Consider the following 27,572-nt stretch of genomic DNA (forward strand, 5'->3'; position numbering starts at 1 on the left):
CCACAAAAGCCCAAACATCAAAACAGTATTTAGAGGTAATTAGATAGATTTTCGTCTCAATCATACGAACGTGGCCGGTAGCTAGCCCATAACTTTTAATTAGGTAACCCCCAACAACCCAAAACCCCTAGTTTGGGAGGGATCATCCCGTATTTGGCCCATTAATAACTCGGAGCCTACAGGCTACAGTCCAGCTAACGAAAACGACCGCATTTATTCGGGTCGGATGCCAAACCGGCTAACCCGTTAGTTTGTCCCCGGCATCATGCGTGTGGATTTTGGCACGACATTACATCGTTTTGTGGGGATAACCGCGACCCATCCTGTTGATCCCGGACGCGGGCCGGCTCCTCGATAGTCCTTCCTTTATTTCTACCCTCTCTCTTCTCAACAAAAATAATCCAAAAAAACCCCCAAATCTCAGCGATCTCGACTCAAGAATCGCGTAATTGCTCATCGCTGAGGTTAGATTGCTGATCATCCTCTTTGTATTTTCGATTTCGTGGTTTGATTTGCATCGATTTTGCTCTTTGCCGTTGATTCCTGCTCGACGTGTGATCAGATTGTTTTAGCTCTAAATTCTGTACTCGTGTGTTAAAAATTGATTTTTGGGAGCTGCTTTGAGTTCTGGAGATGGGTCATGTTTGATTTCAGCTTGTGAAGATTGTTGATTTTTTTTTATTTTGCTTGTGGAAGCGGATCTGTAGTCTAATTTTTGGGGTGATGTTTTAGTTTTTATTTTTTGAGTTTTGAGGAGACTGTGACGTGCAAGATACTGAGTTGGGGAGCCGTTTGGGATAACGCTTGATACTGGATTCATGTTTAGTTAGCTGGGATGCTTTATGATGTTGGATTAGGTTAAATTGTTGGGAGTAACTTTCAGTGCCTTGGGGTGGGATGGTGGATGGGAACTTAATACCTATTAGCCTGTTACCCTCAGTCCTGGCAATCTAAACCACTACAGAAATATAATGCTCATTTACATTGACCCGGCACTCCCGTCCTAGGATCATTCGTACCTATTATATTTTTTATTTCATGCGCATGTGTGCATGCACACTTGCGGTTGCATATGTGTGGTCAGGTACTTGCCGGGAGATTGGGTTTTGTGTATGCATGAATGGTGTACCCCCCCCCCCCCCCCCCCCCCGCATATGTGTGGCCGGGCACATGCCGGGAGATGTGGCGGGTTTAGTGTCATGCATGAATGGTGTAGCCCCCCCCCTCCTTGCATTGTGTGGTCGGGGTACATGCCGGAGATGTGCAGGTCTAGTGTCATGCATGAATGGTGTAGGCCCCCCCCCCCCCCCCCCTCATTATCCTTTGATTGCTGGGTGGGTGGTTTTTTTTTGGTTTGTTGGTTGGGGGGGGGGGGTTGGGGGTTGGAGGGGGCAGGATGGACATTGTCATCGAGAGTAACTACTCTCTTGAAGACAAAGCTCTTGAACAGACTACTCACCTTGTAATCGATCATTCATTTTACATGCGTGAATGTGTTTCCTAAACACACAAACTTGGTACAAAGTAATAACACTGTTGCATATTCTTTAACTCAGAATTTCAGTGATATAAATATTCTCCAATCTCTTAATAGTGGTAAGATAGCACTTTTTAACGATTAGTGAAAAAGACTACCTAAGCATTTGCCTAGCCCAAAAAGTAATAGGTTTCTGTCTAAGGAGTAGGAGGAGGAACTGGAAGCTGCTGCCTTGAGCCTTATTGTTTTTTAGAAAGAGGTAATGGAAGAGTGGAGTAATAAAGAGAGACATAATGTTTAACCACTTCAGTTTTAGTAAATCAGCTGTTTAATAGTTTCACATCCCACACACACATTCATGCACATATGTTGAAACATACATGATGACATACAAAAAATATGTATTCATATATACATGCACACATACATTATGCACGGACATAAATACATATGCATATTACTATATTAGTATTATTAGAGTGAGAAAGACAAATAGCTAACATAAGTTTTATATTTTAAATGAAAAATGTATTTTTCAGTGTATACACAACTTGTCATGTAAAATTGTAAAGATTATTATTCTTTTCGAAAGCACTAACTATACTAGATAGAAGTTGGAAGCTACATGAATCTAGCGTAATACTCCCTTACCATTTTGAATGACAAGAAACTAACATATTGAAAACGGTGCAAAGTGCCCGTTCGTTCTAGTTAGAGCAAAAAATCAATGGCAACAGGAAATTCGGAGGAAAGGCTCTTGAACCTGAGTTTATCTTTCTATCCCTTATTTGAATGGATGTCATTCTTTTGCAAAATACCATTGGATAATAGGAGTTAAGGCAATCCTCGGATATCTTCATTAGTTAGAGAAATTACTCTGGGCCTTCAATTACTTTCCATCTTGTTCAAATTTAAGACTTCCATAGAGAAATTTTATTTTCTACTCCTAACACATTTTGACTTGATGGAAAATTAATATGACCACAAATATGAACCAAAGTTAAAATATGTTACATAATGACTGCACATCAACTGGTGCATCGTATTTGTAAGGAAGGGTTTTGGAAAAATTTGTATTGGTGCTGGGCATTGTTTTGGAAAAGGTCAATGTTTTCTGAATCATATTGGCTTCAACTACTGTGATTATGTGCTTCTTGATATTTCAAATATATCACGTAGATATTATTGATAGTACTAAAGCTATGAGAGGTTTAGAAAATCCTCTAGCTCGGGTAAAGCTTCATATAGTGTTATGTAGTTAAGCTTTTTGGAGTGATCATCATAGCTCAGTGCCTTGAAAATGATTTTTAGTTGGCTATAAGGATTAAATTGGGAAACCATTTAGAAAAGAGATGTCATGTCATAAGATCTTATGTGGTCATATTCTGGGTTTCAGTGCTGTCAATCAATAAGAAATTGCATGCACTCAGTACATCTCAAGTCACACCCTTAAGATTATCAATTTTTGTCATATATCTAAACAATATATTTAAGATTGACCTCTATTCTGGTGCAATATACCAACAACCATGTATAATAACTTTCATGAATTCAAGATATATTGGACAATTCTAGTTAGAAACTAAAACCTATATGGCTATATCTATAAACAATTTGTATCAACAATGTCATCTTACATCACATGAACATCCTACATGTGTGAAGCTCCAATACTAAACCATGCTCTCTTATCAATGATGGTAGATCTAAACCTTTCATATGTACACCATCAAAATTGGTTGATATCCCCATGTCCGTCTTATACCAATGTAGTCTCACTGTAATGTGTGCCACCACAATTGTAATTCAACCCAAAAAGGTCCATATTTGTAAACACATGTACTCACATAAAATATTAATTTGTAAGTATGGAGACATGTTGAACAGTACTCTAGCACCTTGCCTCTCAAAATCTTTATCTTCCTACTGTACCCTATTCGTAATCCTCTATTCACTTTGAACATCAATGGTGATTGGATAAGTATACCATGAAGTAACTCATACAACACTTAAGAGTACAAGTTAGAACTATCGTCTTCTATAGGTATAGAAGTCTAATGTAACAAATAACTTTTTGCTGGGTCCTGCTAAAATTAGTATAAAAATCGTTAAGAAATATTCTTTGATAAAATCAAGTAGACAACCAAAAATCTGTAAAATTGCTAAATCAAATAATAAATCAATAACTATATAAAATGGCACCTATTTAGCATGCGATTAGTCTGGTTATATTCAGTGGTAAAAACTTTATCAGTTTTCATAGATTTTATACCATCAGCAAATCATGATAGGCCAGTTAAAGATCGTTATAATAAACAACATAGTGAAAATAGTATCGTAAAGTAAACTGTTAACTTCATGTACAAATCTATAATTTTCACATAAAATTAAAATTTATCCATACAAAGATCTAATAATTCTGTTGAGTTTTGCCGAAACAGCTCCAATGGAACAGAGTAATTGCTGAATTGTTCTTTTTCCATATCTATTTCATTTGTTTACTAGACTCATATGTTTAAACAACTAAACACTGATGTACCTTGTTGGTTTATCTGAATAGATCAAGTATTGTAAATAATCTGTACCAGATGAAAATTGAGTATGTCCCCTGAGTCCAATAAATCTCCACGAATGTTTCTACTGGAATTCCATAAAACCACTCAGACATCTCTGAGACCAATATATTCCGGATAGAGTCTTGCCATCAAACAAGAATAAGCTTAAACATTTAAAGTCCTAAAATGAAAACGTCTTTTTTCCGAGAAAATCTCAGATTCAGGAATTCAAAAGAGGAGAAACATCAGCACAAACATGAGCTCTTAGTTTTCTTTAAAAGCACCTATGATAATACTAGCCTCCTAAAATTTAATAATAGAAAGTTTAGGTTTAAGGCATCTAACAATTCACTGGATTTTAGAATTTAGAGGATGGTAGGTGAACTTCCAAGAGTCTCCTTATCTTTTTACCTTTCCTTTTTGCCTTCAGTCAAATGGCGAATGAATATGGGAGAAGCTCTGTTGGCATTTCTTAAGCCATGTCTGTAATGGTTGAAATATTTTTTCCAGTCCCTAAGTTGTCTTAGATTCAGTTTCAGGTTCTTGTTGGAACATACTTTTGCATAAGTGTAATATCATTTAAGTAAGCATCATGTTTGAATTTTGGTTAAGATGTTTCATGTAAATAAGCTAATGCCCCTTATTATATTTCACTAAAAATTGGGAAACTTTCAGTTTTTTATGAATGAAAACACAGCTTTGTACTTTAGTAGAAAATAAAGATTGTTGGGATTCACTTCAATTTTTAACTCCAATTGGTAAAGTCTTTAGGAAACTTTATAATAAATATTCTAATTTACTATTTGATTAAAAGAATAGATGGCATGTAGAATATCATTTTTGACTTTTTCTTAACATCCTTATCAGCTGAAGCTTTAAGCTTTAGTAACTGATTTGTCAATTCATACTAATATCACATAAATGAGTCGACTACTAGATGACCCTGACTATCACAGTAACAAGTTCCACTGCTATTAAAGTGAAAAGTTCAATTTTGGCATGAGGCTATTCTCCTGATAGGTTCCATCTTTAACTTAAGGTGTGAGCTCATCCTTACAGATCCAAAGAGACTTTATTATAGTTGTTGTCTGCTCTTCTATATGGATGTTTTTCGTTGGAAATTTTGGATGTGGCTGTAATTATCAAGGATTAAACTTTAAGCATATTCGCTCACATTTCATCTTTTCTAATTTTTAGTTACTCTATAATCACAGAAATCCATGGTTCCTTATATTGGTCTTGGAAAATGTATCAGATTGCTGGTTTGTAATTAATCCCTTGTCACCTTATGTTATGATGTAACTGATAATCTTTTGATGTCATTCAAGGATCACCTTGTTATATGATGTTTCTTAGATTTGTAACTTAGTTATTTTTTATTTTATTCAATATTATATTAATGTAGTCTTTTAATCTTCTGTATTTGCAGGCCAGACTTAGCTTGGTCATGAGAGTTAGTCTTCCTTTTCGTAATAGTGAAGAAATGTACATCATTGATTGATATTTTATCAGGGGAGAACATATTTAAGGCATGCCTTCTCTTCAGTTATTGCCACTGACAGAGCATGGGCGAAATATATTTGCCTCCAGAAGGTAGAACATATTTCCTTTAAGTTTGCTTGTCTGCATTGTATTTCTAGCACCACATCATTCATGTAGGAAGGACTAATTAAAGTAATAATTTTATGAAAAATAAAAGTTACTTGAATTTGATTAGCTCTATAGTTAATCATCAAGACACGTAAAGCAATATGTAGATGCTATTAACTGGCAAACATTGGAAATCACCTAGAATCAAAGTTGTCCTGTCAAATATGATCCTCGACATTCTGTGATATTTAATAATGTGATTCGGTTGAAGTTTCTGACATACAAGTGATCCTTATGTGGAGGTGATATCTGTCTGGATTCGTGCCTGTTTGCGAGGTGGGCTTTTGTGGAAGTACTCAAAGGTAAGCTTGGCCAGGACCCACAACTTTGAGTGATATGATTGTGGAACATGCAAAGACAAACAAAGAGCAATTGGTGTCTTATTGTCTGTGATCCTTATGTGGTAATTTATATAGGTTTTTGTAGTGGTTCCAGCAAGAGTATATGCGGAAGCATGCTACTTATATGGTGTTCTGGTTATTTTGGTCGCACTGCAAGGACGTGATGGTTTTTTTAGCCTTGTTTTGTGGCTAGCATCAGTGGTCCTTGAAGCTATTTAACTCTGCATAATTGACGATGCATGAGTGCCTAGTATTTTTTAACACGGTCTTCTGGAATTGACCTAGTTGGGCCTTATTCGTTATTTGGGAGTATTTGGGAGGATCATTCATGAGATTAGAGCATGCTATTATTTTTTCATTCAAGGCTAGGAAAGCCAACCTGTTTCCCCTTTCTTTGGCTGCAGGGGTGGTTGGGGACGGGAAGGACCTTCTTCCCTTATCGCTAGTCCTGAAGCCTTATGACCACTTCTTTCTTACTCAACCATTTTTTGTAACTTGCTTCCAGCTTGGGGTGGTAATGGGGTCTGATAATCTGATAACCTGATTCTATGATTCAAGCCCAAACGGTTTATCGGATCTAGATACATATTCTAGAAACAGACCCTTTTCCTTATTAGATCTAGACTTGCTTCTCAAAAATTTAAGCCCGACAGCCAGAGAAGTTTATTAGATTAGTTTACTTGCTTCCAACTAAAATACATCTTTCCTACCCAAACATTATTTGCCTTCGTTTGTGTAATCATACTTGGATATGAATGATATTGTCATAGATAGAAATTAAAGTAACAATGTGAACAAAAGAATTACAAGTTACTATCTGATTCTTGATCAAATTTGATATATTCATGAAGAAAAGTATTGGATGATGCACAATTCAAATCAAAATCTTTGGATCCTCTGGTGGATAATAAAATTTCTTAGTGGATCTAGATTTGCAACTTAATCTTATGAGATGTGATCCAAATCTGACCTGTTGCAATCCCAACAGGTTTTGCGGGCTGTCAAAATTGAGATAGCTGAATTTATTATATATTTATACCATGGAAGTTTGGAACACGGAAATTAAAATACCAAACTATCTATATGATTGAAGCTAGGTTTTTCACTTTTGGGGAAAAAAAGGAAAAAAGGGTTGATTATTGATTTCAGTGTGTAGCTAGATAAACCGTACAAAAGGGCTAGAAATTTCTGTTTAAAGCATGCTCAACTTGCTATTACCTTGAATGTTTAAAAAGAAGGAAGCACATACATTCCAAATGATTGGATATATCACCAGCCATAAGAGATGTTGTGAGCGTGGGACACTATAGCAAACCACAACCCGGGTTCAACTGTCCTGGAACACGGTACACAAGCGTATTTGGTCGTGTTCCAACGCGACCCAGTTTGCTAACTTAGATGACATGATTTAGAATTCAAATTAGTGAAACTTTTGGAAAAAACAACGATTGTTGAAATAATAAACAACAAAAAGAGCATACTTCAATCGCAACTTAAGAATTCTTTTACCATTACTGAACCTTCAATTTGACTCTTGCAGAAAATTGTACATTAAGAAACTCAGATTCATATACTAAAAAACCGGACCTAAAGCTTACCATTTTCCCTAACATACCATATAAGCTACCCCATCGTACTTGATTCTACATAAGTGGCGTACCACACTCCCGTTCCGTCTCGTGAATTGGAACGAACTTCGTTCCATGCAAGGTTTGATTTGGAGTCAATATTACAGGGTTGATAGATTTACATTGGATCAATGTTTGGTTAGTTAAAGTTAAACTAATATTGTATATGAACTTAGATTCAAGTTTCACTTTATCCAATTGTGGGTAAACTCTGGTTAATAATTGTTTTAGCATTTATTTTTGGATATGTTTCGATTCCTTTTTGTTACTAAAACTAGAACCATAACAGACGGGAAAGTTTGAAACTTGCAATGAGCAAACTCAGATTTTTGGTGGGACCAAACTCTGTCTAAAGGTCATGTAAATATTGTAAATTACATTCTGTGAAGTAAAGGCAATTGTGTTGTGAATCTACATCATGTCTGAACCATGTTGAACGTGACTCAACCTGCCGTGCGAATTGCGATTACTGGCTTATCAAACTCTGTTCTAAAGGTCATGTAAATATTGTAAATTACATTCTGTGAAGTATGGGCAATTGTGTTGTGAATCTACATCATGTCTGAACCATGTTGAACAGGACTCAGCCTGCCATGCGAATTGTGATTACTGGTTTATCGTACACTTCATAGAATTTGTTGACATTATTGAGCTGGTGTGTTATGTAGCGTCAAGTCTGTATAAGTGTATCTATATTGGCTTCTCTTAGGTTAGTGAGCATCAATTTTAGAGGACGTGGGAATTCTGGATTTTTAATACAGTTTTAAACGACTTGTTATGACTAAACCTTGATCTGCAGTTACAAGACGCATCAATAAAAATACTAAATTCTAAATTTCCTATAAATAATCTATGTTGTGATTTGTTATCGATAGAACTAAATTTTCTGAGTTTCTCAACTTGTAACACGTTCATACACACATCAACCTATTGATCAAGTTGCTTTAGATCACCAATTTAATGTTTAACCGAATGCGAAAAATTAAGATGTGCGTTAAATACCGAGAAATCTGTGCTGGTGCAGTTTTATCTGAGGGATTGACAGATCCTGAAGAATGATTCATAAGAAAATAAATGGATAATGCTGAAATGATTTTGAAAAAGAGTCAACTAGTAGAGTAGTTAGACCAATATACGAGTAGGTGATGAAACAACTGTATTTATGTGACTGGAATTTTTTTCCCTTATTTATGGGGGATGTAAACCAATGATGGATCACATGGAGAAAAAAATCTGCACAAAACATGTGTAAAAGGTTTGTTTTGGTCATTGTCTTGGTAAATATTATCCACTTATCCTTAATAGATCTGTGGTTGTTCAATCTTCAAGGTATGCGGAACTATCTTGTGCAAGCCTTTTGTTCCTATATTAATTTTGTTTGTCGCGCCATTGAATTCGTCTAACCATTAATTTCCTACAGGAGAACACTTGTTACGGTCACAGGTGCTCTAGTTGCTGGTGGAACCGTTGCATACCTGAGGTCTAGACACCAGAAAAGGTTGATCAGACCTGACTCTTCTGCTTCTGATGTTGCATCTGAGTCTGGGAAAGGAAAATTGAGTCAGAATGGTGTTGATGACAAGTCCATCAGGAAGTCAAGAAGGAAAAGGAGTGGATTAAAATCTCTACATGTTTTAGCTGCTATCCTACTTTCCCAGATGGGAAGAAATGGCATGCGCAATCTCATGGCTTTAGTTGCTACAGTGGTTAGTAATTACTAGTGGCGTTTATTTTCCATCTTGCCTTCGCAAGGAAGCTGATTCTTAAATTCAATATAATAATTACATTCTGCTGATTGTTTAATGATACCACATGTTTATGTCATAAATTTATTCGTGTTACAGGTTATGAGAACCGCCTTGAGTAATAGACTGGCAAAAGTGCAAGGGTTCTTGTTTCGAGCTGCTTTTCTACGGCGTGTACCGACTTTCTTACGCCTAATCATCGAAAATCTTCTCTTATGTTTTCTCCAGTCGACATTATTTTCCACTTCAAAATATTTGACAGGGGCCTTAGGTTTGCGGTTCAGAAAAATATTGACGGATCTCATACATGCTGATTATTTTGAGGTAAATTTACCTTTTCTTTTCCTTACAAACAAATCCATTGGAACATGTTTGTTTAATTCTCTTCATTTAATGATTGAGTTTATGCTAAATGCTTTCCTTGAGTAATGCTTCTTAAATTGGTATTTATCCATACATTTCTCCTATGATGACGTGTGCACCTTTTGGTTTCTATAACGATCCATATTCTCAGATTTTGTGGTTTCTGAGCACCATTCACTTTCCAAATTACTTCTGCCATTTTGAACAGTTTACTTTATGAGGATAGTCATCTGAATTTCTTTCATACATATTGGTGCACTCCAAATATGTACTGCGTTCATTTAAAGCCCCAAGGAAAATGTATTATCACATTTTCTTCAGTGAAATTCATGTAGTTTTGCATGCCAAATCATTATCAATGCACTGCTGGCCTCTCCAAATTTGCACTTTTCTACTCCTACAGGAAACAAACAGTATGGTTTTCCTAGTGTATAATGTCCTAAAGCATTATTTATTGGTCTGACCTGCAAACCAGGGGTTGATAATTAGACTTGGACCCAACTTATTCCTATTTTGGTTGGTGCTGCTCTAGGCTAGTTCTTGCCAAGAAGACTTTGACCCAAGATGTTATTGATCACTGGGTATGAATCACGTACAAGTTGGACGTTTGGAACCCTGCTGCAGTTTGATGTAAAATGCTTGCATCCTCTTAATGCAGCATGTTCAATTTTTCGTAAGGCTCACATTAGTTTTGTTAAATGTGATAATTTTTACTCATCAACAATTGTCTTCTGGTTGAGGTGTTTTCTGGTTGAGGTCGCAGTTCAGAACTTCTGGTAATCAAATTACCTGGCTATGTTTAGATTTATGATATAGCATGATGCATACTAGTGCTGGAGTGGATATGTCTGAGAGGGACCTGGATATCCCCATGTAGCTACTTGTAAGTAATATGATAAATATCATAAATGTCTAGAACTAAGAATTTTATCAAGTGTTGGATGTTTTAAGTATGGACTTCTTGGGTCTATAGCGGATCCATGGATTTGCTCTCATTTGAATTTTCAACTCATTACTAGTCCCTAGTTTTTTTCTGCTGGGTCACTGTGTGGACCTGATCAGCAGTATACTACCTGTAGATATTTATGTGTACAACTATTTGTGTATAATTACTATTTTGCATCTACCTATGAATATTTTAATGTGCCTACCTGAGATATGAGTAATGCAAACTCTGTTGGTTTGTTCCACTGCCTATGTCCGAGAAACAAAATTATCTTTGATGATTTATTCTACATAGATACAACTGCTTTAAAAAAAATTCTGTTGATAGTGACAAGTTACAGTGTAAGTACCATGGATGTCAGTAGAGAAAATAGCCAGCTTTGAACTACTTGAATTGAATTGACGGATGCTATACTATAATTTACGATTCTATGTTCTCAGTTCTACCCTCTGAGGATTTACATAGAATATGTAGAATAATGTATAGGAATTCAAGAAACTACCAGGGCCTTAATATTTAGCAATATTAGTATGAACTATATATTCCAGAAATATAGTTGCTGATAATATAACTAATTATCCAATATATTTTATCTATTACAATTATAACTAATAGGACTAAACAAGTTCTTACTGGATGTGCCTTTACACTAATCAAAGACTTTTTATGAATGTTCCTCTACATTATGCTTTTTGCATAAGTTATTTCTAGAATTTTATAATTTATACTAAAATCAGCTATGTGTTTACGTTTCACAATTCTATGTTATTGGCATGTGTGTTCTTGTCCGTTTATATAATTAAACAGTACCTATAGTGGTTATACTGTCATGCCTGATGCTCTATGCTATTTACCCTTTTAATTCTAAAATCTATTTGTATCTAAATCAAAGCTGTTTAAGTTTCTTGTTACATGCCATTGCATTTGTCAGAATGCTATTTCCTGTAGAAACAAAATAAAGGCCTTTGCTAAAAAACTTAATTCACATAAAGACATTTTTTTCCCTTTTCTTGTAGCAGAAAATAATATTGTCTTGAATATATTTTGCAGTCAGGCTGAGGAATGAAAACACTCATCACAAAATAAATTATAATTGAATTATGTGGAGCTCTTATTAGAGAGAAGTCTGGGATCTCAGTTTTGACGTTCACCTGCCTGTATGGCTGATATTATGTCCTCACTGGCTGACTCCCATTGCAAAAAAGAAAATGAAAGAACTAAACAAGAAAAAAGAGGAAAAACTGATGATCAAGAAAATTTGGCTTCTTGCATTGTTGAAAACATTTTCTGGAGGGCAAAGTGATGGTCTGGTCCATGAAAATGCTCTTTTCTTGCATAATTGAAAACATTTTCTCACAGGACAGGATGATGGTCTTTTTGGTCCATGAAAATGCTCTTTCTTTCATCTATTTTTCCTGATTTTTTTGGATAACAAAAGAAGTCAGTTCTTTATTAGTGCTGCATGGACAAATTTTTGACTTCTGCTTTTCTGCGAGCTCCCGGTATAGTGTCTTAGTTCTCGACTGCTAGTGATTCATGGATAGTGTTTCTATCACTATATTTTTATTATTGTTCTTGAACTTATTGATTTTTTAATTTGTTTCTACAATGATGCAGAATATGGCGTACTATAAAATATCACATGTAGATGACAGAATCACTAACCCAGAGCAGCGCATTGCGAGTGATATACCAAAATTTTGTTCAGAATTGAGTGATCTTGTACAGGAGGATCTCACTGCAGTCACAGATGGGCTGCTCTATACCTGGCGCCTCTGTTCTTATGCAAGTCCAAAATATGTGCTCTGGATACTGGTATAATGTGCCTTTCTTTTGCAAATAGTTTGGCTAGTTATTTTCAATGCAGTTCTGTTATTGATTCGGTTTCCTTAATGTGTTTTTTGGTCTTGTATCACAGCAAATGTAAGCATGCTTTATAGTCTTGTCCCTATAACACACCACCATTTCTGCACACTTATTGCATATAGCCATGAGTCAATTAGTAACTGCTTCATACTTTTCTATAACATATTCCCATAAAATGTTTTTGTATTAGAATAAAATGCTTATATTTTTCTTTTGTGGTGGTATTTTTTGTTATCTGTTATGATAAGGTCTACCTTCACAGCAGAACATTCTTGTTGCTTTCAGGCATATGTAATAGGGGCAGGGTCCGTGATTAGGAACTTCTCCCCTGCATTCGGGAAATTGATGTCCAAGGAGCAGCAGTTAGAAGGGGAATATCGGCAGCTTCACTCACGGCTAAGGACCCATGCTGAAAGTGTTGCATTTTATGGGGGAGAGAATAGAGAATCTTCCTACATCAAGAAGAAGTTCAAAACTCTTATTAGGCACTTGAATCTCGTTCTTCATGACCATTGGTGGTTTGGAATGATTCAAGATTTCTTATTGAAGTATCTCGGTGCCACAGTGGGAGTTGTCCTGATCATTGAACCATTTTTTGGTGGCAATCTACGATCTGATTCTTCAACAATAGGAAGAGCAGAGATGTTGAGCAATCTCCGTTATCATACAAGTGTTATAATTTCTCTTTTTCAGTCTCTTGGGACTCTCTCTATCAGCTCCAGACGGTTAAATAGACTCAGGTTATTACGTCATTTCTTGAATTGGACTGTCTAATTTCTTTAGCATATTGCTTATTTGAGCAATATTCGAGTGGATAACTGATCTTCTTGTTCTTACATATATTGTGTCAATATTTAGAGGTATACTTTTTAATATGCATCACATTACTGGTTTCAGCTTATTCGACTGCTGTGTTGTTTAAAGTGTTGCAAATATTTTTCCTTTTCATTTTAAAGTTTCCAGCAATATTAGGAAATCTATGTGATTTTAAGGCGGGTGGCACTATTATATTGAGTATGTGACTTGCTTTGCCACATAATTGCGCCTTAATCTATTCAAGCTAGGAGTTCCATAGACGACCATCCTCCTTATTTAGTATCTTTATTTATCTTCAGCATATAGATACAAATGCGTGCATGCACCTATACACTTGCATCATCTGCTCATGCACATGAATGTTGGTGGCACTTTATAGTTTTGTGTAAACAAGCTAAAAGTTTATTTGTTCCTATCAAACTACAATGATGAACCACCTCTTGGATAATCCATTCCATTCATCTTGATGTATACATCACAATGTACAGGGATAAAAGTATGTGCTTTGAAAATATCTACCTGTCCTGTTGATAAAACGTTATGTCTTAACGTGCTTTGAGTATCTCTTATCCATCCGTTCTTCCTAGTATTGCAAAATGTAAGGTTGTTTAACGTAGAAAGAAATCACCCATTTGGATTTCATAAAAGCTTTCAAAATGCATATATAAGAAGAATATGAACAAGGTGGGCCATTCATTTGAGTGACTCGTGTAGCTTGACAGGTGCCTGAGGTCTTACAAATCACTACCTTGATACAATGCATAAACTTTGCTGTCAGCTTTAATTGCATTAGTTCTCTCATACATATAACCACTGCAACTATTAGCATGTGATACAGTCTGCATACATCATCACTTAACTTTAGCAGAAAAGTCTGATCCCTAGTTTGCTTATTCTGATCTAGAACATTGTCACTGTTTTGATGTTCTGTATGACAATTTCTGATGCCAATCTTCTTTCCTGGAAATTTTCCAACTGAAATTTTCTTGTTTCAGTGGTTATGCTGACCGTATTCATGAGCTAATGCTTGTTTCAAGAGAATTATCTGAGGTGCATGAAAAAACATCAATTCAGAAGAACTCAAGCAGGAATTATATTAGTGAAGCTAATTATATCGAGTTTGCAGGTGTCAAGGTATTATAAATCTTTGAGAACATCGTTGATTTTATTTAAAATTTTTTAGCTTTGTTCGTGATTCCCTATTACTGCTTATAAATTTCTGCAGGTAGTAACACCGACAGAAAATGTATTAGTGGACAACTTGACTCTTAGGGTGGAATCTGGTTCTAACCTTTTGATCACCGGTAAGTTACAGAATTTTTTTTCTTTTTTTGTTATGTTGTATAGTTATGCAAGGTACTGAATCTTTTCTATTATATGGTCTTCATTTGAAATATACACCAGATTCCCTAGATTCTTCTAGCAATGTTCGTCTTTTAAATGAGAAATTTTAGAAGCGGTTCTGTTTTTGACATTTTATTTGTCTTAAATGGGATTGCTTGAGTTTACCGTTAAAGTGTTACCTTTTGAGATTTTTGCAAGAAAGGGAAACTTTTCAGAAGTAAATATAATAAGAAAAATTTTCATGCTTGAAATATTAACCATTACTACCTTCTTGCACTGGCATCTTAGTTTACAAGTCATTGCATACCGATTTTATTTTCTATTTTACTGTATGTTAGCTGTATATAATTACTTGGGTAGTAGTTGCTATTGTTTTCAATTAATTAGTGATATCTGTGGTTCTTGTTCAAATTATTGACATTTAAGAAATGGCTCTACATCTTTTTTTTGAGATGGAAGGAATCTAAAATAGAACCCTGTAGCTCTTTGCTTGAGTAGGTGTAAAAGTAAATCTGACATTAATCTGCGTCTGCACGTGCGCGCGCACACAAGATCCTCTCTGGAAGGGTTCATAAGCAGATCCTTCCTATTCAAATCCAATGATAGGCAAAGCAAATTAAATTTTATGGTTCAATCTGAAATATCTTATTTAGAGTTCTTAAAAGCAATCAAATCACCATGCATCAAATAGCCACCATAGATGGTTGAAATATAGCTAGTTGATTTGATATTCAGACTCATATTTATGGCATAAAACTGAAAATCCAAACTTTTGATCTTCTATATCTTTTAAAGCGTCTGCCCCCTATTTTTTGTTGGGATTCAAACTCTGCTTGATCTGAACTAAGATTTGAAATCTTCGTATTGTGGCTGATATATCGATATTGCCAATTTTGGAAGTTTGGTGGTTTTGGTTTCTCAATATCAAACTCTTTAGTAATTTTTAATACTGCTAAAGTTTAGACTGAATGCATGAAATCTTGTATCAGGATATAATTTGATGCATTATTAGTTTGCAAAATGATTTAACTGAATTAATAAGCTATTTTAGTATGCAAGTAGACAAATTAATTTTTTGATGATATGAAATTTAACAAATCTAAGTAACACTTATATAAAACTGTTTTCATTTATATTCGTTATCAAGAAATTTTTCTGTTTTAGGATTATTCATAGATTTTTAATCAACTTCTAATATCAAAACTTGATATTACATTATTTCAGCTTTATGCTTATCCATATGAAATAGTAGTAACTTGTTTGATTGTAATCGTCCTTTGATATTTTTTCGCACTTCTTTTGAATTATGTACTTTACAAGCATTTATGGTTAGTCATTTGTCAATTTTCCTCGATAATTGCTCTGTACAAAATTTTAATGACCTAATCATTGTTTTTAATTTGTTGTTCAATATAATTCATTACTTTTAGATTTTTTAAGTGATAGTTTTCTAGGTAATCCACTACTTTGCTGTTTCTTGTATTTGGCTTTTATCAGAGGTCATTTAAGTTGAATCCAACTTTAATTAATGCTTATTTTACTTTGGTGGAATAAGTGGTGTTTTGTTATCCATATACTATGCTTTATTTTCATATTATTTTATGATTTATATAACAATTAATAATGCCGCGCCGCCCGCGCCCCCTCCACCGCACCAAAGAACAATCATGTACCATCAAAATGTTTGATTGATATGTAGCATGCATGGAAATTTATTTTGGAAAACGCACTTTTGAATAGGCAACTGTTCCCATTTTGTTCAAGCATTTCTTTCTATTTAAAGCTTCTCTTATCTTTTTGTTACTTGTTCAGGACCTAATGGAAGCGGGAAAAGCTCCCTTTTCCGAGTTCTTGGAGGCCTCTGGCCATTGGTGTCTGGCCACATAGTGAAACCTGGGATTGGTTCTGATCTCAATAAGGAAATATTTTATGTGCCACAACGCCCATATACAGCTTTTGGAACACTCCGTGATCAGCTAATTTATCCTCTTACCGCAGATCAAGAGACTGAACCACTTACCCATGAAGGGATGGTTGAACTGTTGAAAAATGTAAGGCCATTCACAAATTTCTGTTACCTGAGCAACTCCCTATTTTTTCCCCATTGAGTCACATACACAGTTTGTTTCTTCTTTTCTTTGAGCCATATACAGTGTAAGTTGCCTGCATGAAGTAAGAGGTTACTATCCATTTCAATTGTCAGGTTGACCTTGAGTACTTGCTGGAACGTTATCCGTTGGATAAGGAAATAAACTGGGGTGATGAACTTTCTCTGGGCGAGCAACAGAGGCTGGGAATGGCCAGGCTATTTTATCATAAGCCTAAGTTTGCTATTTTGGATGAGTGTACAAGTGCTGTTACAACTGATATGGAGGAAAGGTTCTGTTCTAAGGTTCGGGCAATGGGCACATCATGCATTACTATATCACACCGCCCTGCATTAGTTGCATTTCATGACATGGTTTTGTCATTAGATGGAGAAGGAGGATGGAGTGTTCAGTCTAAGAGGTTAAGATCAATGGTTGTTTGTTTCTTTCAGTTCTATTTGAATCACTAGTTAATCATGGACATTTCAAGTTGTTATGAATTTTGCAGGGATTATTTACAATATCCCAGTGAAAGGGATCCTAATTTGTTAAAATCATCAGAAACTGATCGTCAAAGTGATGCTCTAGCTGTTCAGAGAGCTTTTACTGCTGCCGGAAAGGTTGGAGCTTTTATATGTTCACAGTCCAAGGCATGTTTTATGTCGTTATATTCTGCATAATTTATTTGTCTTTTGTTAATGTCCTCAATCTTGCAGATAAATACCTTTCCTAATTCCAAAGAGCTTTCTTATTCAACGGAGCTGATAGCATCATCTCCTATCCTAGAGCACAAAGTTTCTTTGCCCATTGTTCCACAACTTAAAAATACTCCAAGGGCATTGCCTTTAAGAGTTTCTGCAATGTTTAAAGTGCTGGTAAGCATTTAAAACCTGCAGGGTTCATTCTACTTTAGGTTGACATCCTTGATGATTACTTGAGTCCTCGATCTCTTTTAGCTGTATGTACTTTTGTTGAGGAGATGTCCTGTTTATTTCAAGTAAATATTGAAAATTGACATTCTCAGTTTATTTTAACAATCTGATTACCATTTTCTTAAAAGATGATTTGGGGCCCAGAAGGGAATTTTTTACTTGCATAAGAATGAGCTTTTTTGCTTTGTTCTCTTATGTTGTCTGCTTCAAATCTAGGTGCCGAGGCTGCTAGATAAACAGGGTGCACAGTTGTTTTCAGTTGCCTTACTTGTAGTATCCAGGACATGGATCTCAGATCGCATAGCTTCTTTGAATGGTATGCTTAGAATTCGTTACAGAAAAATTGGTGGCAGATGCTTCACATTTTTTCTTATGTTTTACAGGTACCAGCGTTAAATATGTTTTGGAACAAGATAAGGCTGCATTTGTTAGATTAACGGGTATAAGTGTTCTTCAAAGTGCTGCAAACTCCATTGTTGCACCTTCTCTGAGGTATGGTGGTCATTTATCGAGGAGTTAACTAGGCAGTAAAATGTTTAACTAGACTGTAGTTTGGGTACCTTTATTGGAGTATAGCTTATTGATGCAATTTTATCAGAAGTAAAACTGGTGTTATCTTTTCACAAGTCATTTGGTTTCTCTCCTTTTTATGTGTGCCTTGGTTTTTGAGATGTACAAGTGTTGCAAGATTTATCCACACATAGATGTGTATTTTCGTGTATTCAGGTACTGCCAATTGGCTAATGTTATGCAAAATATAGTTGATATATTGCTTTAGCGCTGCCTTTATAAAATGAGTTTATGTGTATATGTAGTTTAACTTTAAACAACAACAAAGCCTTTATCCCAAAATTTTGGAGTTGGCTACACGAATCTTATTCTTCCATTCTGTTTTGTTAAATGTTATCTTCTCCATTAAGCTAACCATTAAAATAAACTTCTTAATTGCTTCCAACCAAGTTAACCGTTAATCTTAACCTCTAGTCCTTTCCCCATTAAATATAATCTTCTGACTTCTCTTAACTGGTGCATTTAGTTGCATTCATTACACATGGACAAACCATCTCAATTGATTCTCTCCTTTTATCAGGAGCAACCTTGAACTCATTTTGTATCCTGTATCTTAGTGTGTATTCACTTCAGTTAGACTCATTTCTCCGCACATGCCATCTCTTAATTGCTGAACATAACCATATGATATTGTTAGTATATAGTTGTCCTGTAGGTATTCTAATATGCTGCACTGAAACGGGTACGGTGCGATTATGGGCGTGGGTACGGATGTGGGTATTGGACACACCAAATTTGTAAAAGACAGGGTATTGGGACATGGCTCATTTTCAAAGTGGATACTCAAATGACCTTTAAAATCCTAGTTTTCACTGGGTGTGGGCTGTAACAAACCCAATCCATGCCCACAAGTTTCAAGAAGTGGATGGGAAGCATAGGATATACATCCAAGGAGTATGACAAGTGTTTTAAACTATAACATGTATTATATAATAGAGTGCATGTGTGAATAAATGTATGCATATATTCAAGGATTGTTCGTGTCCCGTATGTGTTGGGATTCATGATGGAAGTACCCATGTAAATACATATTCTATGATCACATAGAACTCTAGAGGCACTCCATTTTAAGCATGCAGATTAGTTCTATAGAGTACATCATTCTTGATTTTACCGTCTTGATGATTGACTGATATTAAATAGTGAAGGTGTACCAAAGGTGTACTCGAAGGTATTTCTTGAACGTCAATATGTGCTATATTTTAAAAACAGTGGCTGCTGCCTGCTTATATCATGCAGACAAGCAATCCCAGAAGTTGCGAATGTTCTGCATACTTTCAATTCAGTGTTACTTCGTATCAGAAATGTCTTGTGTATTAAGTTTACGTGTTTGTTTGTGCGATCTTTATATTTAGTTGTTGTAGCAAAATATATAATTGCATTCTTGTTGGATTCTTGAATCATAGTTTATACTTGTCCTCCTGGCTTCTGGTGCAACATGTTTTTAGGACCCTTTAAGAATATGTACTCCATGTGATGCATGATGTGCTCTAGGATGCTCTCGTGACATAGATGTGATCTCTATGAACCCTGAACCAACAAGTTTTTCAGAGTTGTCCCGAACTGGTGGCATCTGATGATATCCCGAACATTTTTGACTGACACATTGGCTCAAGAGATATTAGATCTCTCACTGGTAGCTTTTTGAAGAATACTTTGTGATTGCAGATAATGGTTTTAAAATCATAATTTTTTTTAAAACTTAAAACCATACCTCACAGATCAGGCTTGGAAGTAATAGATTTTTGAAGAATATTCTATGATTGCATTAGTTTTTTGTGTCCACAGCAAATATCCCTAACCCTACCTAACGTGTCACCTTAATTGTATACTATGCCCTAATGCTAATCACAACTCTACTCCAACCCTAACCCAGCTGAAAAACTGCTAGTCTTTACCCTTAACTATTTTCAAACTCAAAACACAAAGGACAAAGCTTGAACCTATTTAACTGTAACACTAACCGTCGAACGGAACTCCAGTCCTATCCCTGTTTCACCACAGAGCTGATCTGCACACATAAGTTTCTTAAGGAACTTACATGGTTAATATATGCCTGCGCTCTTTTGCTCATTCTAATTGCAAAGTCGTGTAAATAAAATTTGGAATTATTAGTTCATTTATTCAGTGAAGCCCAATATATCCCTTGGTTTATTTACAGGTCTTTGACATCAAGGCTCGCACTTGGGTGGCGAATTCGTTTGACTCATCATCTACTTGAGAATTATTTGAAAAATAATTCTTTTTATAAGGTATACACTGGATTTTCTTATCTACTTGTGCATCATGAAGTTCATTCAGAACCATTCTATACTAGCATGAATTACTTGCTTCACTATTCTTTCACTTAAGGCATGCTATTCTCTCGCTCTATCTCATCTCTCTATGTGTGTGTACACACGCGCGTGCGCGTGCACACACATATATTAGAAAAATAAGTATCCTTGGTGCCAAGGACAAAATTGGTACTTAGTAATAAGGTGACCGGTTCTCATCCACACATTTAAAGGTGCCTCATATGAAAATGGTCCCCACTTGATTACTCACCTAGTAGATGATGATTACTCACCTAGTAGATGAGTGGATGAGAAGTGACCACCTCTTTACCAAGAACAAAATTTAGTTATTAGCATGAAGGATACATATATTCCTCTATCTATATATGTGTTTGTATAGAGAGAGTAAAACTAGAATGAAATTAAGTAGATTGAAGCTCTTATCCACCAACTTATTATTCCTTAATTTTGCTTTGATATTTTTGCTGCGCATCAATATTATTTCTGAGATGCGTGCCTTGACGTATAGCACATTCTAGTATGAATCTCAAAACAAAATCAGTAGTTAAGAAAATTGGTAATGAAGTGGCTACTTCTCATCCACTCATCTAAACATGCGTAATCAAATGGAGAACATTTTTAAGTGGGCAATTTTAAATGTGTACGTACATATTTCTAAGGAGTCACCTTAGATTAAACCTAAGGATGAACCTCTCAATGCACGGATTAAGCTATTCTAATAGACGATCCATTCTATACATCATGATCAAAATGTCTCAAAACATCTATAAAATAAAAATCATGATGTTTCAACACTTCTAATACAATTTTCATTGTCTATTTAGTTGTACTATTGTAAAACTGTTAATTTTACAATTGCTTGATGCATGAGTAACTATAACTCAATACTTGCCTAATTTTTTTACTTATATACCGTCCAAAACATATAGATTGAAAAAATTGGTTGTATATAACGTAGTTTTGAAGGTGCATCTTTAGATTGAATCTAAGATGACTTATTAGTATTATATATATATATATGAGAATACTGGATATGAGCTGGTAGCTCATTTTGCAAAATGAGCTGCTACCTCATTGCCATGTGAGCCTCGCCTGATGTGACTAGCAGGGGAACTCACATGGCATTGAGCTGATAGCCCATTTTACAAAATAGGTTGTTAACTCATATTAACTACATATATATATATAATTATATATAAAGTATATAATTAGAGAGAGAGAGAGAGAGAGATAATAGTATCCCTTGATAAGCGAGCGGGGATTCATCCCTTGACAAGGAGGGATATCAATCCCACCATGTGAAATCTCTCTCTACTTTATTCTGCTCTCTCCTTCACATGGTGAGGATTCTGCACATCATTATCAAGTGAGAAAAATCCCTACCTCGTCAAGGATACCCATTATTTTATATATATATATATATATATATATGATTGGTATTTCAAATGACGATACGTCTCCATTTATCATAATCTAGTAACCCTTAAAACATCTATAAAATAAAATCACTGATGTTGTGAATATTTCTATACACATATTTTTCATTATTCTTTAGTTTATATTGTTGGGTAAAACCGGATAAATTTTACTAGTCACTTGCATGCATGTAGGTAACTCCAACCAATATTGTCTAATTTTTTGTTTACATGCCATCCAATCATATAAGATCAAACATAAACACGAGGTGGATCCAGTATAATTGATTGCGTATACTCTAGTTTGAAGTGCAATCCTTACGAGTCAATCGTACCCATGTGGCTTCATTAGAATCATATTTCATATATATATATATATTATATATATAAATATATATTATATAAATATAAATACCTAATAGAGAGAGAGAGAGAGAGAGAGAGAGAGAGAGAGAGAAGAGAATACCGGTATATGGAGCGGACAACACATTTGAGAAAATGTTGCCAAGGCCTATTCCCATTATATATTAACACACTTCATTAGTGGAAATGAACTGATTAGTGGTTAGGTTTCACAGCTGCTCTGTTATGACTTGGATGGTGTGTTTGGAGATGACTAAGGAAGGAAGGGAAGGGAGATTTTTCTTCCTTCTCTTCTCGCTTTTTACCCCTAATTTAGGGGGTAAGTTTTTTCTCCTCATTCTCCTTCTCTTATCCTTCTAAAGGTGGCTGGGTTGTTTGTAACTTAGAGTTGCAATGCAAGTGTCACTTTGCATGCAACTGAGAACGTTGCAACTTTCTACATGCACTACAGTTGCAATTGTTTGGTTTAAAATTTAAATTTTGATAACTATAGTTGCAACTGTTTGATTATGCTTATTACTTAATCATATGCAACTCATAATATTTTTAAAAAATAATGATTTTTAAAAAAAATAATATATTTTTAAAAATTAATAATTTTTAAAAATAATTATTTTTAAAAAATAATATATTTTAAAATAAATATTTAAAAAAAATAATATATTTAAAAATAATTATATTTTTAATAAATAATATATTTTAAAAGTATATAAATATTTTTAAAATAATATAATATATCATTAAAATATATATTATTTTTAGAAATTATATATTTAAAAAATACATTATTCAAAAACATATTTTACTTTAAAAATATATTGTTAAAAATATTATTTTAAATAATTATTTTTAGAAAATTATATTATTTTAAATATATTATTCAATATAAAATTTATATTATTTTAAATATATATTAATAAAATTATATTATTTTAAATATATACTTATTAAAAAAATATATATTCAAACATAATTATTCAATAAATATATTATTTACTTATATATTATTAAATATATATATATTATTTTAAAAAATATTTATTTTATAGAAATATATTATTTTTAAAATATATTAATTTTTAGAAAAATTATATAATATTATTTTAAAAAATTATAGATTCTTTTAAATAAATATTATTCTTTTAGAATATATTAATTTTAAATATATTATTAATAAAATATATATTCCAAAAAATATATTATTTAGAAAAATCATAGTATCCTAGAAATTTTATTTTTCAAAAATATATTATTTACGAAAAAAAAAGTTATTCAAAATATATTATTTTAAATATATTATTTTTTAAAAATATTATTTTAAAAAATAATATATATTTTAAAGATAATATAATTACTTTTAAACTAACATATTTATTTGAAGAAATTATATAATAATAATTTTTAAACAGATTAATGTGTTTTTTTAAAAAGCGTTTTTGAAGAAATTATTATAAATAAGATTATTTAACAGATTATTTAACCACCTTTGTAATGATTTATTTTGAAATAATTAATAATGTTTTGATTTAATAAATTAGTCAGTGCAACTAAGTTGCATCACTATGACTTGCGGCCATTTTTTGACGTAAGTCATATTCAGAACTAAATGGTTGTTTTGGCAACTGTGGTTGCAATGCAACTGTGAGATTGCATAAAACAGAACAAATGCTACTAGTCAATTGGACCTAGTTGGCATCAACTGGAGTTGGAATACCACTCCAGTTTGCAGCCTACAACCCCTAAATGGAAACTCCCAAACAAAAGTAACCAAAATTTCTTCCCCCCCTTCTTTATCCTCCATACCAAAACAAGGCTAGAAGTGTCAACATCATCACCACTAATTTATCTCTAGGTAGGCTCAAGTACAAATGAGTTGTCAGCTCATACCCATGCATGGGTGGCTTGTGGACTGTGCGGTGCGGGTGGGAGTGAGTAAGGGGATCGTCCAACATGGTGCGGATCGTTCCTATGCACACACATCAAAGAATATGATAATCATACAAATAGGTGTTACCTCAGGAACTATCTTGTTCTTCTTATATTGAAAGATAATATAGATGAAAGTGGACACAAAATGACGTTATTATCCATGAACCAAAGGATCTCATCTATACAATTACCTATTGCTACTGCTTGATAAATGTGTAAGATTCTTTAAAATTTCCTTCAACTTACAATAAAAAGTTAAAATATACTTCAAGGATGGTAATCACGACCATTGAGTGGATAACACGTTTATCACCCCTATAGCTTTACATGAGATGCTAAAGAAAATTTCCTTCCTCGGTAAAATCTCATTTTAAATGGAAATGATCATGTCACATTGAAATTATACTAACTGTTTGATTCACTATCAATATTATATCTGGAAACAAAACGTTACATAAGCATTTTCCACAGTTTATACCCTTGCTTTTAAAAAGTGATCTTTTATTAAATGCTTTTATATTTCCCCACTATTTTGGCCACTAGGTCCAAATGGAAATTCTCATACTTTTTATCATATCATGTAGTGCATGAGGCAAAAGATAGCATTTTGAGCTATTATGTAGGTTCTTTTTGTTCCATGTTAGAACTTATCAAGTTATAACCATTTGATGGATGAGCCTAGAAGTCTTCAAGCCAAATATTTTATTATCAATATACATTCAAGCCAGGTGTAGATCAAGATGAATGGCGTGGATCATCCATTAGGAAGAAAAGAGTTCTAAATATATTAAGAAATTTTAGATAAATTGGCACCTTTCATCTTAATCTAAAAATGCATAATGAAAAAATGAAGTTTTTGGGAAGCATTTGTACCCATATGCTTCAAAATGATGTCTCTTTCTACAATTGGAATGGCATCTCTAATCATATCCTAATTTGAATATATTGACAATATTATACCCTAATCCTAATTCATATCCTAATTTGAATGTATTGACAAGATGAACAAAAGGTCAGCTATTTGGTTTGTTACCATTGTATTAAATATCCATTAATAGGCTGATATAGTCGGTCCAATATATCCTTTTATAAACTTTGCTGCAAACGATATGGTCTAGAATAATTCTTTGCATTTTTTTGCATATTTGGGCGATATATTCCTCCGGGGCCGATATATCAGTCGATATGTTGGCCGATATATCCTTTTATATAGCTTGTTGCAAAAAAAATTAGTTTTGTAAAAAAAATTCAATTTTTTTACAAAAGTTCATCCATATGAAGTTTTTTTTAAGGCAAATGTTTCGGTTTTGGTGCTTTTTTTCCCATTTAATTTTACCAATTGTTAGTGGATCTCGAACATTTATATTTGCATTTTTATATCTTAGATTTTATTAAATATGTTTAGATTAAATAGGACATGATATATATATGCATTCATGCGATATGTATTGAATTTACTACATATCCTATTTTTTCGCCCAATATAAGTTTTGGCCCATCCGATATTCTCACATATCTGATTTTTGAAAGCCCGTTGGTGGTTACATGATCTCTTAGAAAAGTTCAAACAGCCTATAATGTTCATTTTGAAAATTCCCATGCACTTCCATGCTGAGAACTATCACTAAGAGCTCCATAAGAGCTCATCTTAGGATGATCTGCACCTTTTGTATCAACATATTCCAAATTATCAAAAAAAAAAAAAAAAAAAAAAAAAAAAAAAAAAATAATATGAAGCTTTCTTGATCTTACTCTCTAGATTAATTTTGGATGTCTAGATTAAGATAAAAGGTATGGATTGTCCTAAAGTAGCTTGTTATGGAGGTTCTTCCCAAGTGCTATTATTTGGGAACAGTTCCATCCAAAGGTTTATAGCTTATTCATATCAACACATTTTAGGGGGTGAACGCCAAAAATGACAGTCTTTCACCAAAAAATTGACAACCATTTAGTATTTATTAAACCCCTCCCTCCCAAATTACAATTCAAAATGAAACAAGTGGTTACCATTGACTAGCTCGAGCTGTTTGTGGTCACCTAAATTGAATTTTCAATTGTTCCAGGTGTTCCATATGTCAGGGCAAGATAATTGATGCGGATGAGAGATAACACATGATGTGGAAAGTTGACAACTCATACTGTCAAGTTTAGTTACCTGGGATGGTAAAGCCTTTCTGTTGTCATCCCTGGTGAGTCATTCTATGTTCTTACTATCTCAGTGACCTTTTCGTTGTGAAGTCAGAGTACTTATAGTGACAAGTTAACGCTTGAAAATAAGCTGTTGTAGCCAGATATTCTTATATCTTGTTGACTCTTCAGGTTCACTGGAGAATGAAAGTTGTTGACTGCCGAAGAGGAGTTGCTATATTGTAGCTTATATGTTATTCGGGTTGGTTCTTGAAGTGTTGCTCCTGAATTTGGTGACTTAGCCGAGCAGAGAAACCAACAACTTGAAGGCACATTTAGGTCAACAACTACGACGCTGTTTGTGTAATTCCGACTAATATTCTAGATATTTTGGAAGTCTTTTCCTTGGCTTCATGAATTATTGCAATTTATACTTGCGCACTACTGAACTGACAAGTGGTACTCAATATACAAAGGTTGTATGCGCATTCATAGGCTCCGTACAGCATGCTGATCTGTTGTTTCTTCGGTGGTGGTTCTCGAAGCTGTAAGTCCTCTTTGGCAAGCATATTTGTATTGGTTAAGAGTGATAGTCATTTAAATATGTTTTTCCTTTAATTTTGATTTCTTTGTTAGTATTTCGTTTACTCATCCACTTTATTTTAAATCAGAAAGATTTAGTTTATGAAGATATTTATGGTTACCAAAGGCAATGCAAGCCCAATTTTACCAAATAATTGGTCATCATTTCTCTATTATCTGCATTACTATATACAAAAGCTTACCGTTTGTTAGTTTTATATTTAGTTACCCGACACATTCATAAATAAGCTCCTGTATCCATGTCCATGTCCGTGTCTTATTCCGACATCCTGGGGCACTTTTTGAAATACATACCTTCCATTTGCAGACCGTAAACTTAATTATATAATCACATGGCTTAGTTCAAAATACTTGTGATACAACTTCTTGAATGTATATCGTACGCTTGCTGCTCAAATTATGCAAGTCATTGGAGTCAAAGAACAGGTTGTTTAGCAGGCATAGTTCATAAGTATGATTTTAAAGTCATTTGAGTAATCTATGTTCAAAGGGAGTAGTTTCCATTTATAATTTTACTC

General features: G+C 34.1%; 1 protein-coding gene across 1 annotated transcript in view; it reads left to right on the forward strand.

The window, feature by feature from the left end:
* Positions 308–27,572, forward strand: part of LOC109836649 (ABC transporter D family member 1) — a 43,917-nt gene continuing 16,652 nt past the window's right edge. The window contains exons 1-15 of the mRNA XM_020404620.1: positions 308–464; positions 5,462–5,625; positions 9,072–9,357; positions 9,496–9,720; positions 12,323–12,520; positions 12,857–13,311; positions 14,383–14,521; positions 14,613–14,691; positions 16,544–16,782; positions 16,935–17,239; positions 17,327–17,438; positions 17,535–17,693; positions 17,967–18,066; positions 18,134–18,242; positions 20,482–20,572. Coding sequence (XP_020260209.1) covers positions 5,564–5,625; positions 9,072–9,357; positions 9,496–9,720; positions 12,323–12,520; positions 12,857–13,311; positions 14,383–14,521; positions 14,613–14,691; positions 16,544–16,782; positions 16,935–17,239; positions 17,327–17,438; positions 17,535–17,693; positions 17,967–18,066; positions 18,134–18,242; positions 20,482–20,572 — 2,559 coding nt within the window. The 5' untranslated portion in view covers positions 308–464; positions 5,462–5,563. The remainder of the gene's footprint in view (positions 465–5,461; positions 5,626–9,071; positions 9,358–9,495; positions 9,721–12,322; positions 12,521–12,856; positions 13,312–14,382; positions 14,522–14,612; positions 14,692–16,543; positions 16,783–16,934; positions 17,240–17,326; positions 17,439–17,534; positions 17,694–17,966; positions 18,067–18,133; positions 18,243–20,481; positions 20,573–27,572) is intronic.

The sequence above is a fragment of the Asparagus officinalis genome, chromosome 4 (assembly GCF_001876935.1).
Source record: "Asparagus officinalis chromosome 4, Aspof.V1, whole genome shotgun sequence".
NCBI classification, from domain to species: Eukaryota; Viridiplantae; Streptophyta; class Magnoliopsida; order Asparagales; family Asparagaceae; genus Asparagus; species Asparagus officinalis.